The sequence below is a fragment of the Enhydra lutris genome, unplaced genomic scaffold (genome assembly GCF_002288905.1).
Source record: "Enhydra lutris kenyoni isolate GAN:26980312 unplaced genomic scaffold, ASM228890v2 scaffoldscaffold45, whole genome shotgun sequence".
In the NCBI taxonomy this organism is placed as follows: Eukaryota; Metazoa; Chordata; class Mammalia; order Carnivora; family Mustelidae; genus Enhydra; species Enhydra lutris.
The window spans coordinates 15,290,522-15,303,862 of record NW_019154129.1 but is presented as its reverse complement, the minus strand read 5'-3'; the positions used below and the strand labels follow the sequence as shown (position 1 = coordinate 15,303,862).

General features: G+C 64.1%; 2 protein-coding genes and 1 non-coding gene across 11 annotated transcripts; 1 reads left to right on the top strand and 2 right to left on the bottom strand.

Moving 5' to 3' along the window:
* Window positions 1–136: 136 nt before the first annotated feature.
* On the bottom strand, window positions 137–1,878 carry LOC111156088 (methyltransferase like 26). 5 transcript variants are annotated; one of them, XM_022516690.1, is made up of 6 exons: window positions 1,603–1,878; window positions 1,322–1,484; window positions 1,081–1,140; window positions 624–691; window positions 441–519; window positions 137–363 (listed from the first exon to the last, which is right to left on the bottom strand). In XM_022516690.1, the coding sequence occupies exons 1-6, from the start codon at window positions 1,797–1,799 to the stop codon at window positions 316–318; spliced, it is 615 nt and encodes a 204-aa protein (XP_022372398.1). In that variant the 5' UTR covers window positions 1,800–1,878; the 3' UTR covers window positions 137–315. The 5 variants fall into 5 exon arrangements, with proteins under 5 accessions (XP_022372398.1, XP_022372397.1, XP_022372399.1 ...); XM_022516689.1 differs by having other exon boundaries at window positions 137–519; XM_022516691.1 differs by lacking the exon at window positions 1,081–1,140.
* Window positions 1,879–2,219: 341 nt separating this feature from the next.
* Window positions 2,220–2,290, bottom strand: TRNAG-CCC. The gene has a single exon. It is a non-coding gene; the product is annotated as a tRNA-Gly (tRNA).
* A 5,886-nt stretch (window positions 2,291–8,176) lies between these two features.
* On the top strand, window positions 8,177–13,296 carry LOC111156075 (MAPK regulated corepressor interacting protein 2). Of its 5 annotated transcripts, none has more exons than XM_022516666.1 (5): window positions 8,177–8,288; window positions 8,381–8,498; window positions 12,214–12,341; window positions 12,576–12,642; window positions 12,908–13,296. In XM_022516666.1, exons 1-5 carry the CDS (start codon window positions 8,237–8,239, stop codon window positions 12,921–12,923), a joined length of 381 nt encoding a protein of 126 aa, XP_022372374.1. In that variant the 5' UTR covers window positions 8,177–8,236; the 3' UTR covers window positions 12,924–13,296. The 5 variants fall into 5 exon arrangements, with proteins under 5 accessions (XP_022372374.1, XP_022372373.1, XP_022372375.1 ...); XM_022516665.1 differs by having other exon boundaries at window positions 12,576–12,677; XM_022516667.1 differs by lacking the exon at window positions 12,576–12,642.
* Window positions 13,297–13,341: the final 45 nt, after the last annotated feature.

The window sequence follows — 13,341 nt, the reverse complement described above, 5'->3', positions numbered from 1 at the left end:
GCACAGTCCAGGAGACCCCCAAGCCTTGACCCCACAGGCCAGACCCTTCTGTCACTAGTGCAGACCCCTTGAAGACACCGCCCGCCCACTGAGCGCCACCCGGAGTGGTCCCACGAGGCCTGGGTGACACCAGCAGTGAGCAGCAGAAAACACTTTATTCCCAGGTTCTAAGCAGCCCTGTGGCCATCAGCCAAGAGCCCCCAGAGTGGGCAAGGCCAGTCCTCATGGCCCAGCCCTGGGAGGCAGGGGCTGGCATCTGGGTTTGGTCCAGAAGGGGTCTTGGTGGAGACACAAACATGCGAGAGCAGGAGAGAATTACTCTTTCCGGAATATCAGGCACTTGTTGTTGGCCGGCATGTCCACCTAGGGGAGAGGGGTTGGCTGGAGCGCTGACCTGGTCCCCAGGGAAGTCCCCTGTGTCCCCAGCCCTTCCCACGTACCATCCTCTCCAGCAGCAGGCCACTGGCTTGGCCCAGGTCCTCCAGGAGGGCTGTGTCCCGCAGTCCCCACTCAGGGTTCCTGCAGTGAGGAGGAAGTGGACAAGAAGGTAGAGTTGTGGCTGGAGTGGTCGCCCAGCCCCCCTGTCCCCCCAGCCAGCCGCCCTCTCCCAATCCAGCTCTGACCTGCATCTAAGAGTTAGATCAAAATCCACGTTACTCTGCGGAGTGATCTTCCCATTGATGGCATAAGGCTGCGGAGAGGGGAACACGGCTCTGCCCGCCACCCACAGATGGGGTCAGCCATGCCTCCGTCGACGCACAGGCAGTCTTGCACGCTGGCACCCAGAGAATGAAAAGGACGCACCCCTCCCTGCCCCCAAGATGGGGGACAGCTGAGGACCAGCTGGTGAGCTGGGCGGGGGTGGGGGTGGGTTGCAGGGAGACTGGCAGGTGACCGGGAGCGTGTTCAAGAAGGAAGACTCTGGGTGCCGTTTAATGATGGTGGGTTGTCAGGGGACAAGGCAACTAAAAATACTGACACCAAGAGAAGGGAGTGCGGAAAGTAGGACACAGCCAGCACTGGCTGGGAACAGGGCCGCCCTGCCAGGGGAGGCCCGTGGCCCCCGACGGAAGCACTCACCCCATAGGTGATGAGCAGCGCCTTGGGTTTGAGCAGGTGTCCGGCTGCTCTGAAGAGGCCCTGGGGAGTGAGGATGCGGGGGTCAGTGAGGGGCTTTCTCGGCCCGGCCCCGCAGGAGCCCGGGGCTAGAGGCCCCAGTGCCCCCGCTGGGCTGTGGGGCAGACCTGCCGCCCCGCGCTGCCCCGCACCGAGCGGGGGGCCCCGCGGCGCCGGTGGGCGGCTCGCCCGCGCGCCCACAGACCTCCGTGCAGCTCAGGGGGCTGATGTGGATCATGTTGATGCACAGCAGCAGGTCCAGCGACTGCGGCAGGATCCCGCCCCAGTGCTCCCAGTCCCAGGTGACGTCCAGGTACAGCGGGGCCTTCACGTTCGACAGCCCCTGCGCCTGCGTGGTGGCCGAGATGCTGTAGGAGGGCAGCGCACGGTCGCGGGGAGCCGGGCAGCGGGACGGGCCCCGCTCCGCCGGCCCCCGCTCCGCCCCCTCAGTGGCCGGGGTCCCGCCTTCCCCGCGCCCCGCCGCACCTGTCCAGACAGCGCTGGTCCACGTCGGACGGCTGCCACTCGGCGTGGGGGAAGGCCCGCGCGAAGTGAGCCGTGTGCTGGCCCGAGCCCGAGGCCACCTCGAGCACGCGGACGCCGCGCTGGGCCGGGTCCATGTACTGCCGCAGCACGCGCAGGATGGGCTCCTTGTTCCGCTCGGCCGCCGCCGCCACCAGCATCGCAGCAGCTCAGCCGGCCCGCCGGTAGCCGCAGTCCGCAGCCGCCAGACCCACCGGGCGCCGTAGCGCGACGCCGCGCGGCCCGCCGGGAGTTGTAGTCCGGCGCCGCGCGGCCCGCCGGGAGTGGTAGTCCGGCTTTAAAGGGCCCGCAGCTGCAGGAGGCGCACCGCACCGGGAGCGGCAAACGCGGCGGGGGCACCTGTCGCTTGAGTTGGGGGTCGCAGGCTTACAGGTGACCGGCAACTCAGTACCCAGGGGCCCGCGGCCGCTCCGGCATTTTCCTAGCGCTTGTCACGCTAGAGTTCTCTGAAATTGCCTCGTCCGGGTTGCTCCGGACCGGGTGTTCCCTCGTTTCCGGTTTTCTTTCCTGTCGGAAGCACTGTCGTTAGCGAGTGGGGGAAGAAAAGGAAAAGACAGAACTGCGCCGCCCGGGAATCGAACCCGGGTCGCAAGAATGGGAATCTTGCATGATACCACTACACCAGCGGCGCTCTTGGCTGGTGGGAAGTCCGCGAGCCTTAAGAGATTGTGACGCAGCGTCTGCGCGCAGAGCAGAACACGCGCAGGGGAGAGGCCGGCCCCGGCGCCTCCCAACCGGCAGGCGCGCTGTGGTGCGAGCGCTCGGACCGAGGGGTCCGCGTGAAGCGGGGCGCGGGAGGCTCCGATGTCGCTTCGTTCTCCCCCCAGCGCGAGAGCGAACGGAGCGGGACTAAGGGACGCGGGCGTGGGCCGCGATTGACGCCGGCGCCGCTCGGGGCTTTCCCGTGTCGCCGAGACGACCAGCGCCCGCCCCGGGGGCGCGGACGCCGTGAGGGGGTGGGTGACCCCCGAATCCAGCCGGAGCCTTCCCAGTGCGGTCCGGGCGCGCTTCCCCGGCTGCTTCACCGGGCCGCGTCCGCAGCGGGCCCGCTTCTTTCCGTGGCCGCGCGGGTTTGCACGAGAGCGACCCCCACCCCAACGTCCCTCCGGCCAGGGCTCGGGAGGTGACCCCAACCCCGGCTTTAGTCTGGCGTTGTCGTGGAGGGGCCGGGCTGTGGGTCGGTCCGGCGGGGAGCGCGGGCTCGCCGCCCAGGGTGGGGAGTGGTGTCGCGCCGTCGAGGCTGGACAGGCCCCGGGGCGGGGGCTCACTCGGGCCGGCAGCCCCAGGGCATCCTGCTCGCGACCACCCTTCCTTCCCTCGACCATCCAGCTCCCAGCCCAGGGCCTCCGCCGCCCGCTTTGTCGGCTGCGCCGGGCGTTCTGTCCCCTTTCATGGTGGGCCGAGAGGAGCAGCTGCGGGGGCCCCTGACCAGCCCCGGTGCGCCTCACCCGGCTTCACACACCCAGGGGACTCGAGCAGCTTGGGGGCTGGTGGCCGAGGGCCCCGACATGTGATTAGAAGGCTGGAGACCGGGCCCATCACACGAGCGACGAGCCCATCAGCCCCGAGCCCCCCAAGAACCTGAAATGAAGGGGTGCGGGAGCCTCCGGGGCACACGGGGGTGCCGGCAGGGGACGGGTGGTCCCCGGGCAGGGGGCAGGGCCTGGAAGCTCCGTGCTCCTTCCACACACCCGCCCGCCCTGTGGGTGTCTTCCTTCGGCTGTTCCCCAGGCCTGTCCTTATGATGAGCCAGTAACCGGGAGTGAGGTGTTTCCCTGAGTTCTGTGAGCCGTTCTAGCAAATTATGGCTGGACAAGGGGGTCTGGAACCCTGACTTACAGCTGGCGACAGCTTGGACGTGGGGGCGGTCTCGTGGGACCCGGCTGGCAGCCTGGGGAGGGGGTCTGCACTCATGCCCAGCAGCTAGGTCAGAATTGAGTTAAACTGTAGGACACTTTGGCATTTTCCTTTACACCAGGTGTTCTGTAAGAGGCAAGAAACCAGACTGACCAGTCTCCCTCCTTCCTCCAGGTCATATGGCCCAGCTTCAGAAGCAGCCCGAATGCCCAGCCGTGTCTTCCATTTAACAGCACTTGACCTTAGGTTGCTATCGGACGTAGGAAAGACGTTAGGGTTCAAAGCCAACAGCCAAGAAAGAATCCTGAGACATCTTTGGTGCAAAAATGTTTTATTAAAGCACAGGAACGGGGGACCCATGGGCAGAAAGATCCGCACCGGGGTCATGATGAGTGGCCCATTGTATACCTTTTTTTTTTTTTTAAGCTTTGTTTGGCAGACGGAGAGAGAGAGAGCACAAGTCGGGGGGAATAGCAGGCAGAAGGAGGGAGAAGCAGGCTCCCCGCCAGGCAGGCCCGATGCAGGGCTCGATCCCAGGACCCCAGGGTCATGACCTGAGCTGAAGGCAGAGACTTAACCCACTGAGCCCCCTATTACATACTTTCATGTTGGAAGGGGGTTACGGAGAGCATATGAAAGCAAGCTTTCCAGGACCTTGAGGGTGCTAGCTCTTGTCAGGAAAGGGTCATTTATTACCGTCTAATAAAACCTGAGTCACGAGACTCTTCACGTGTGTCGCAGTGGGCCACATGCTTGGAGCCCACTGTATCTCAGGGGTAGAGATAAAGGGAGTTTCTATCCAAGTACTAACCAGGCCCGACCCCGCTTAGCTTCTGAGATGAGACAAGATGAGGGGGTTTCAAGGTGGTAGGGCCGCAGACTAAAGGGAGTTTCCAAAGGAATTTTTATATGTTAAAATAGACTTACGGGATCCTGGCAGTGGGGAGGGCGGTTCAGCTAGGACTGCCTTTTGTCCTTAGCAAAGTGTCAACGTCGCGGGCAGTTGGGGCCCTAGAGGAAGGTCACTGCCTGCTTCAAGGACTTGTCAATGGGCTGCAGGTAGTTAAGGAAATGTAATCATTTCTATGCTGCCTTTGCACCTGCCACATTTGTCCCCCTGGGATGGACGCTGTGCGAGATACCCCCTTGTACTCCGTGGCCTATGCTGCAGTGTGTGAGTGTGTGTGAGTATGTGCACACACGTGTGAATGCCTGTGTATACACGTTTGAACACACATTTTCTGGAAAGTCACGGTTGTGTGTCAAGACTCCGGGAGAGTCCCGGACCCGCAGTGAATGCTGAACAGCGGACCCCTGGATGTGTCTGTCCCCGTCCATGGCCTATGCCTGGTGGGGCCTACTAGGATTTTGTCTCCTGAGGCGGAGTCCAGCTCCTGGGCAGCCCTCTTGAGCTTGCCACCCGCTGTGTGATGCCAGCACGGGCCCCCTTTCGCGGTGAGCGTTTACATGCACGATGCAATCTCTATTGCGTAGGAAGCCACAAGCAGATAGGCAGGAGGCCCTGATGGGGGTGCAGGCTTCCTCCCCAGCCCTTCGCCAGGCCCCGGGCACGTCCCTTCCCATCCCTTCAGACACCACCACTTGCCCTGATACACGGGCTTCCTAGAGCGGCTGTAACAAATGACCCCCAACTCCGAGGCTTCAAACAACAGATGTTTATCCTCCCATCCTTCTGGAGGCCAGAAGTCTGAGATAAAGATGGTCTGCCCCTCCAGAGGCCCTCCGGGAAGATGGTTTCTCACCGTTTCCAGCTGCCAGGGGCTGCGGCCACTCTCCCCCCACCTTCACCTAATCTCTCCCTGGTGTCTACACGCTCCTCTCCTTCCTCCCACAGAGACACGTGACTGGATTTAGGGCCCATCCCGATCCAGGATGGCCTTATCTTGAAACCTTGCCGAACTTCTATCTGCAAAGACCTTTATTCCAAATAAGGTCACATTCTGAGGTTCCCAGGAGACGCAGCTTTTGGGGGACACCACTCAACCCCCTGCACTTAGGTCTGGGAATGGCCAAGCAATCCCCGACACTGGGCAGTGGACACAGGAGCGCCCACAGTGCCTTTCCGGGAGGGCTGCCCATCGTCCGCTCTGCGTTGGAGAGGGCAGAGGTTTCCGATGGAGAAAGTTTCTGAGAATGACTAAAAACCTCCTTCTCTTTCAGATAAAGTTTTAGTATTGTATTTAGAATCTTTGAAAGAAAACTACTATTTGCTTTTCTTACCATGAGTGGAATCTGTGAGGTAAAGGCCTTGTCTTACCCTGATAGCCACTTTTATCTGTGAGTGGATGAGGCCCCTTCGTCCCGCACCACTGGCTTGGGGACAGGTTCCCAACCTCCCCAACCACGGGGAAGGTGACCACCCCTCCCTACAGAGGCCTCCCAGCCGACCCGCCTTCCAGGCAAGGTCAATGAGGCTGGGACCAGAACTCTGAGCTCCCCAGGTCCCCAGGTCCCATACCCATCACCCTCCCCCGACACTGCGTGCCCTGGAGCAGTGAGGCTGGCAAGGCCCCTCTGGGGGAGACCAGCCCCCCAACAGGTACAGAGAGCTTCACTGCCTGCCCCCTACCACCTGGCCTTCCTCCTCCTTCATCTACCTGGGGGACCACTGGGCTCTCCCTCACCCCCCCGCCCTCCCTGCTGCCCCTGCACCTTCTCCCCTCTCACCTGTCAGGATCATTTCTGCTCAGCTCTTCTCCCCAGAGCTTTGAGGTTTCTGGACCCAACCTTTGACCTCTAACAAGCCTGTGGGCAGGGCTTGGCGGTCAGGGCCTACAAGCCTTGGTTTTCAGATGGCTTAAGCAAATGCTAGGCCTGTCTGCCCATCAGGAGGAGGGGGCCTTGTCGGTGCAGGCCTGAGGAGTGTGTCCGAGGAGGGACTTTCAGCGTCTGGGTCCACTTGGGGGCCCATGCTCCCCACACCAGGGCCTCGCTTCCTGTGTCAGGAACACAGCCACCCCCTCACCGTGTGCTGTCTCCCCAGCATGTGAGTGAGCAGTGTGCTCAAGGCCAGGCAAGCCAGCACCGGTGGTGTGTGGGACCATGCTGGCCTTGACTCTGCTTGGGGGTGGCGGGGAACAAGGGACAGACACTGCAGGGGTGCATGGTGGGGGGCTGGGCAGGGACCCACTTGCCTTGGGAGGGAGGGGCATGCTCATGCGGGGGGGGGGGGATCCCTGTCTCCCCTCTGAGGATCACAGGCCTGACCCAGCCCAGCTCAGCCTGGGGAGGAGAAAGCGGGGGGGGGGGGGGGGGGGGGGGGGGGGGGGGGGCCCGGCCCCCCCCTAGACGCACCTGAGCGGCCTGGCTCCCTCCAGCAGTCACAACAGCGGGGCGGGGGTGGGACCACAGCTGGGAAGGGACACTGCACAGAGCAGGTGGGGAGGGAGTTCCTCCTGCTGTCACTCCCCCACACACCCCAACAGGTGCTGCCCCCCACCCCTCTCAACATTGTGCTCTCTGCCTGGGTGGAGAGGCTTCAGGTCTGCTCCCAAAGTGAGGTGTGGGGGACACTTGAGGAAACCTCATGGCCCTGCTAAGTCCTATTGCCTCTTGGGGCGGCAGCTCCCCGACAAGGCCCCAGTGCCTGCTGGACTGGGCATCCTCAAATATTTGTGGGGCAGCGTGTGAGCCCTGCCGCGTCCATACACGCCTCGGGGCAGATTCCAAGACAACTCTGCAGAGTCTTTTCTCCGCTGGGGGGGATGCTAAGGGTTGAACTCAGCCACAGGGAGGACAGGGGAGCCTCATGTGGAGCCCTCCAGGTGGTGAGGCCCACAGACCCCAGGGTGGGCAGCTTCCTCTCCCCTAGCCCTGAGCAGCCCGGCACCTGGGAGAAAGGGGCACTTCTGTGTAATTCTCAGGAAGGAACCCTGGGGGTCATTCCAGGCAGGCCGCCTGGGTCATGCGGGTCAGGGAGGTAACTGCTCCCCTCCAATGGGGATGAAACAGGCAAACCGGTCATCCTCACACGCCCACCTTCTCTCTGCGCAAGATCCCACCCCCACGCTGCTCCTAGACTGAATGGGGCCTCCCGTCCCTGGAGCTGGGGGTGCGCCTTGGCAAGGGAGGCTCGTCAGGGACCAGAGTGCACCCACTATTCCTGTCCCGCAGGGTGGAAAGGAGATTCCCAGGGTGGCAAGTTTCTGCCCAAACCCATTTCTGGTCTCTGGCCCTCAGCCCCAAAGCCCAGGCCAAGAATGACCCTCACGCTGGCCCGGGCCCACCCAGGCACCTTGGCTGGAGCTTCCCACCGAGTGGGCACTACTTTGCTTCCAGGGTCCGCACAGAGCGCCCCTAGCGCCTGTCCACGACACCCCGCCCGCACCCCCGCACCCCCGCACCCCGCCCCCGCGGCTCACCTGGCCTTCCGGTGGTGGAAGGCCGTCCTAGGCCCCAGGACGCTTCCTCTGCCTTGGCCTTGGGCCGTGTGGGGTGGGGCGCCCGTGGCCGCGCGCCGCGACCAGCCTCCCCCCCACCCCCCGGCCGGAGCGCCGCCTCCGCCGCGTGCCCCGAGGCCGGCCGGGACGCGCGGGCCCTTTAAGGGCCGGGGGCGTGTAGCGGCCCGCCCCCTCCCCGCCGCGCCCGGCCGCCCGTTAAAGGGGCCGCGCCCTGGGCCCCCGCCGAGTGCGAGCCCGGGCGGAGGGCAGGGCAGGGCGTGCGTCCCGGGGAACGCGCGGGCGGCCGGGCCCTCCGCACCATGTACACCATCACCAAGGGGCCCAGCAAGCTGGTCGCGCAGCGCCGCACAGGTGCGCGGGGCGCGGGGCGGGCAGGACCGGGGGGAGGGTCCGCGCAGTGACGGCCGGGGCGCGGCGGCGGCTGACGCGCCCGGTGCCCGCAGGTCCCTCGCAGCAGCAGGTGGAGAGCCGGCTCGGCGAGCTCCTGAAATGCCGGCAGCCCGCGCCGCCGACCCCAGCGCCCCCGCGGGCGCAGCCGCCGGGACCCTGGCCCCTGTCGAGGTGAGACGCGCGGGCCGGCCGCTGGCGGCCGCGGGACCGGGAGGTTGACCTTGGGGAAGGTTCACGGAGACCCGGCCGCGTGCTCGGGGCGGGCGCGGGGCGGAGCGTGTGACCCCGCCCGCGCGGGCGGCTCCGGCCTCCGCGCCTCCGCCCTCGGCGCTTCGGCCTCTCCGCCTCACCTGGCACCTGGCGGGGTCGGAGGGGGCTGGGCCGGATGCACACGAACCCCTCGCTCTCTCTGGCCCCGTGGGACCGTGGCGGAGCCCGAGTGGGGAGGAAGCGGACCAGCTCCGGGATCGCAGGAGCTCCACGCGGCTGACTCAGATGCTCCGGGCGACCTTGGGTGGCGAGGCCAAGGTTTGAGGCGAGCTGCCAAGGAAGGCGGGAACAAAATACCCTAGGGTGCGGGCCCTCGAGGCCTCCTGGCTCCGGCCGGGCGGGAGGCTGCCAGCCCCGTCCTTGCAGAGCAGGCTGGGGGAGAAAGTGCACGGGGTTCCCTGTGGCCCTACCAGGCCCCTGCTCTCCGTTGCCCTTCACCCCGGACACCCTGGCTGGGGACTGGAGGCCTCCCACAGATGCTCAGGCCTTGCCCGAACCTGCAGTTCCTGCCTTTTCTGACCAGCTTTTCCGCCAGTGCCCCACAGGAATGTGCGTCCTGGCCCATTTGGCATCCACATGACCTTGACCAGGAGGTCAGATTCCCCCCATGCCCCAGAGTTCATTTTTTTGTGTCAGCTCTGGACCTTGGGTTTCATTTATTCTGTGCGTTTTCTGGTCCCAGGGCTTTCTTCCAAGCCCACAAAGGCCTGAGGTTTCCTGGGCTAGGCTGTGGGTAGGCACCGCAGAGAAACAGGGTGGTTGACTCAGGGCCCCCCGAGGCAGCTCTGAGGGCACAGGTGATGGGGGCCTGGCAGGAGGGGGCAACCTGTGGGGGTGTTTCTGGGCTGAGGCCCTTCCCTGCGGGGGGAAGGGGGCTTCTGCTGGGGGCACGTTGACATTTTGAGGCTGCTTCCTAGTGATGAAAACATTCTGGGCTAACCACCGATGTGTCCTGGGGAGACTGGTGAGCAAGCAGGACCTTGAGGGCCTTCCTGGGACCCAGGCTGTGTTAGAATATCGCCCTGTGACCTCAGCTTTGGTCCTCACAGCTGCCCTACTGCCCAGAGGAGTAAACAAGGTGTACATGTGTAGCTGCGACTGGTCACCCAGGCAGAGGACCTGGGGGCCCAGTGGTGCCGGGCACCCGGACCCTCTCCCCTGGAGAAGCGCGTCACCTCCCTCTACACAGTCCCATTGCAGATGAAATCAGGGTGCACCCATGGCAGGGTCGGGGAGTGGTGTGGAGGGAGTTGGGAAAGATGACATAGAGTCCTTACCATACCCCCAGGCCTCACCTTCGCCCTTAGCTGGCCCTCAGCCAGTTGGGCACATCCCAGCCTGCTGGGTCAGGAGGGTGCTGACTAGCCTGGCCAGAGGGAGTGCAATACTCGGCCTGCCTCAGCCCTGCGCGGCATAGGGTTGGGGGTCCTGCTGCGTGCCCCGGGGTGGCAGGCTGGCTCCCCTGCCCCCGAGGTCACTCCCTCTTCCAGAGCTGCCCCTTCCCAGTCCCCGTGGCCTCGAAATGACCCTGCTGGGAGGCCAGTGCTGCCCATGAGCCCTCCCTGCCCCCGCTCCTGAACCTTCTCAGGGGGCCGCCTCCGAAAGAGCTCCACCTGCCTTTCTGTCCGTCCTTCCTTGTTTTTTTCCTCTGTAGTGCCTTTTTATTATCTAGCATCCCTCACCCTGCCTTGCCCACGATACAGGGGGTGTCTGGGCCACGGCCGCATCCTCCACGCCTGGGGTGTCTGGCGCGTTGCCGGTGCTCAGAACGGCTGACCTGCTGATTCTGCAGGCTGGGGTTCCAGCCCTCCATGGGGCAGTGCCTCTGAGCAGCTCTCGCTCCCATTGTGAGACAGACAGCAGAGGACAGGAAAGGTGATATCCGTGGGTGGGAAGACGATAACAGGGCACCCGGTGACCCCCCCCCCCAGAAGGTCACGCGAGGAGGTCAGGGAGGTGGCCTGGGTTACTGAGTTGTGGGCTTTGAGGTCAGGCAGCTGTGTGGTTATGTTCTGGAACTAGTGCTCATTTGCAGGGTGTGAGTTTGGGTGGGTCACTTCCCTCTGGAGCCCAGTGCCCAGGGCTGGAAGTGGGGTTGGAGAGGACTGCGAGGACTGGAGAGGACTGTGTGGGTTGAGCAGGGACACCGGGGCCGGCCTGTGGGGCGGCATCCGCAGGAGCAGGCACAGCCCTCAGGAGTGTGCACACCCCGTGCACAGCAAGTGCACACGCACCAGCGCCCTTTTCCCCAGAGGGCCTGTGCGGCACCCTTATGTAACAAACTCACAGCGGGGTTGGGGGGGGTGCTCAGGTGGGTGTCTGCCTACTAGCACTGTGCTCAGCCCTGGGCAGGCCACCGCTTTGGTCCCCGGGGGCCATAGCCCATGGCTGCAATTCCCTTTCCGGTTTTCCTACTTTGCTTTCCTACTCCACTTTCCTGGAGTCTGCAGGCTTGTGGGGGTGGGGGTGGCAGGTGAGGGGCTGTCCAGGTTGAGGACAAACCTTCATAGGTTCTGGTCGGTGCAGCTCAGGCCTGGGAGGAGCCCTGCCCCCGCTACAGTTTCTTCGCTGGCCTGGAGCTGGCGGGACCGGTGCCCCTCAAGACACTCCTCTTTATTTTAGTGCCCCTCTCAGCCAAGGAGGACCCCCGAGCGGCGGTGGGGCACCTGAGCCCAGGAAGGCGAGCAGGCCGGCGGGACCGCGAGTGCCTGGCGGAGCGGCACGTGCAGCCCAGGACTCCCGGCTCCCACCTCCTGCTGTAGGTGCGGGCCCCGCTCCCTCCACAGCCCCATTCTGGGCTTTGTGTGTGCAGGGCTAGGCCAGCTGCCGCCAGCAAGGGCAGCCCATCACTGCCCTGGGCCCCGCTGATCACTGAGCGGGACAGGCCCAGTGGCTCCCTGGATATCCCATGCCCATCAGGCTGAGCTCCAGCGCCTGGGGGCCATCTCCTCACCCAGCATCCCCACCCCCATGGGCAAGAGTGTTGCCTGTCTGGGACCTGCAGAGCTGGGCTGGGGTTAAAGTCACAACTTCTCCACTCAGTGCTCTTTGGCCAGAACATCCCTTAGGGCTCATCCCCACGGAGCCTAGGACAGCCAGGAAGAGGGAAGGGCCAAGATGGGCTGTTTCTTGTTTGGGTCCTTTCTCCCACACGGGACAGTGGTGAGATGGAGAAGCTTCTGTGGGGGGAGAAGACGGCCGAGAATCGCGCCTGGCCAGTTGTGGCTGGGTCAGAGTGATGTGGTTGTAGCTTAGGCCGAACATGGGTTGCTGGAGACCCGGCTGGTCCTGGGGAGGTGAATGCAGGTGGCAGTAGGGGTACCCGAGAGACCCCTGGAGGAGTGCCTGTGTGCCTTGAGCACGGAGCCCTGCTGGGGGTCTGGGACACAGGACTGGGGACTGCAGGTGTGACTCGAGCTGCTGGGAGCTTGGGCCTGCAGGAGAGAGGCCTCCCCCGCCCCCACGGCAGCACAGAGCTACCCTGAATGTCAAGGAAGTGCCCAGGCTGGGCCTGGCCTGGGGGTGGTGGGTGTGGCCTGCTGCTGCTCCTGGAGCTTTGCCAGGTGTCACCTTAAGGCTTGGGACAGTTGCTGACCGTCTCCTCCCCCCTCCACAGTCCAGGGCCAAGGCTTGTGTTCAATCGGGTGAATGGCCGGCGGCCCCCTGCCACATCTCCATCCCTTGAGGGAACCCAAGAGACTTATACACTGGCCCATGAGGAAAACGTCCGGTTTGTTTCTGAAGGTAGTGTCAAGGCCGGAGGGTGAGGTCTGGGTCCCTGTTCCTCCTCCCCACTGTGACCTGATTTAAAGTACCTAGAGGGCCGGGCTCTTCCTAGACTGTCTCCCTGTTCGTCCTGTGATTGTCTGGTGGGCTCCCCATTGCCATTCTTGGCTGGGGTCCAGGGTAGCCACCGAGCCCTGGGTGGGAGACAGGATGCCAGGGGCCTGGCTCAGCCTGACTGTCCTCTCCCCACAGCTTGGCAGCAAGTGGAGCAGCAGCTGGGCAGTGGCCCAGCTGGCACTAGTGGGCCTAGGCCTGTGCAGTACGTGGAGAAGACCCCCAACCCCCGGCTGCAGAGTGAGCCCTCCCCTGCTCTCAGGGAGTCCCCTCCACTCCCTCCAACCCTGACCTGGACCCTGCTGGGTTCTAGCCCTAGGGGATTGGGGAGGGCACTTGAACTTGACCTGCTACTTCCTAGTGCTTGTTGCATTTGGGTGTGGGGGAGGGGCTTGTGGTCAGTTCTGAGGGAGAGACACTGACTGATCCAGGAGGCAGCTTCACTGCCCAGCCTTCTGCTCTGCCCACAGACTTCGTGCCCATTGACCTGGACGAGTGGTGGGCGCAGCAGTTCCTGGCCAGAATCACGAACTGCTCCTAGCTGCCTTGGAAGGAGTGTCCGTGCAGGGCCTGGCTCTGCCCTGTGGTGGACCTCGCCCCCCCGCCAGGAGAGGACGTCGGAGTCCTGTGTAGCCACTGCGGCAGACCGTCCCTCACACTGAGTCTGGCCAGGAGCCATCCACACCTGAAGTGCCAGCATTTGGACTTTTGCACCTGGTGACCCCTTGGACCAGCTTTCGTGTGCTGCCAGGGGCCAGGAGCTGAATCTGTCTGACCTCAGTCCTGCTCACTGTGCCCAGGGTCCAGGCCCTGGGGCTGGCAGGGAGGAGCTCCAGGCTAATAAATTTGAGAAACTGCCCTTTTTGAGTGGTCTTTATTTGGTGTGGGGACGGGGTCAGGGTCC

Excerpts from the sequence above, each read along its gene's own strand:
- LOC111156088 (XM_022516689.1), bottom strand. The coding sequence starts at position 1,799 with ATGCTGGTGGCGGCGGCGGCCGAGCGGAACAAGGAGCCCATCCTGCGC. Across the intron at positions 1,485-1,602 it reads GACCAGCGCTGTCTGGACAG|CATCTCGGCCACCACGCAGG; the intron begins GTGCGGCGGGGC and ends GCCCTCCTACAG. Across the intron at positions 1,141-1,321 it reads GCCCCCTGAGCTGCACGGAG|GGCCTCTTCAGAGCAGCCGG; the intron begins GTCTGTGGGCGC and ends CTCACTCCCCAG.
- LOC111156075 (XM_022516664.1), top strand. The coding sequence starts at position 8,237 with ATGTACACCATCACCAAGGGGCCCAGCAAGCTGGTCGCGCAGCGCCGC. Across the intron at positions 8,499-12,213 it reads GGACCCTGGCCCCTGTCGAG|TCCAGGGCCAAGGCTTGTGT; the intron begins GTGAGACGCGCG and ends CCCCCTCCACAG. Across the intron at positions 12,342-12,575 it reads CGTCCGGTTTGTTTCTGAAG|CTTGGCAGCAAGTGGAGCAG; the intron begins GTAGTGTCAAGG and ends CTCTCCCCACAG.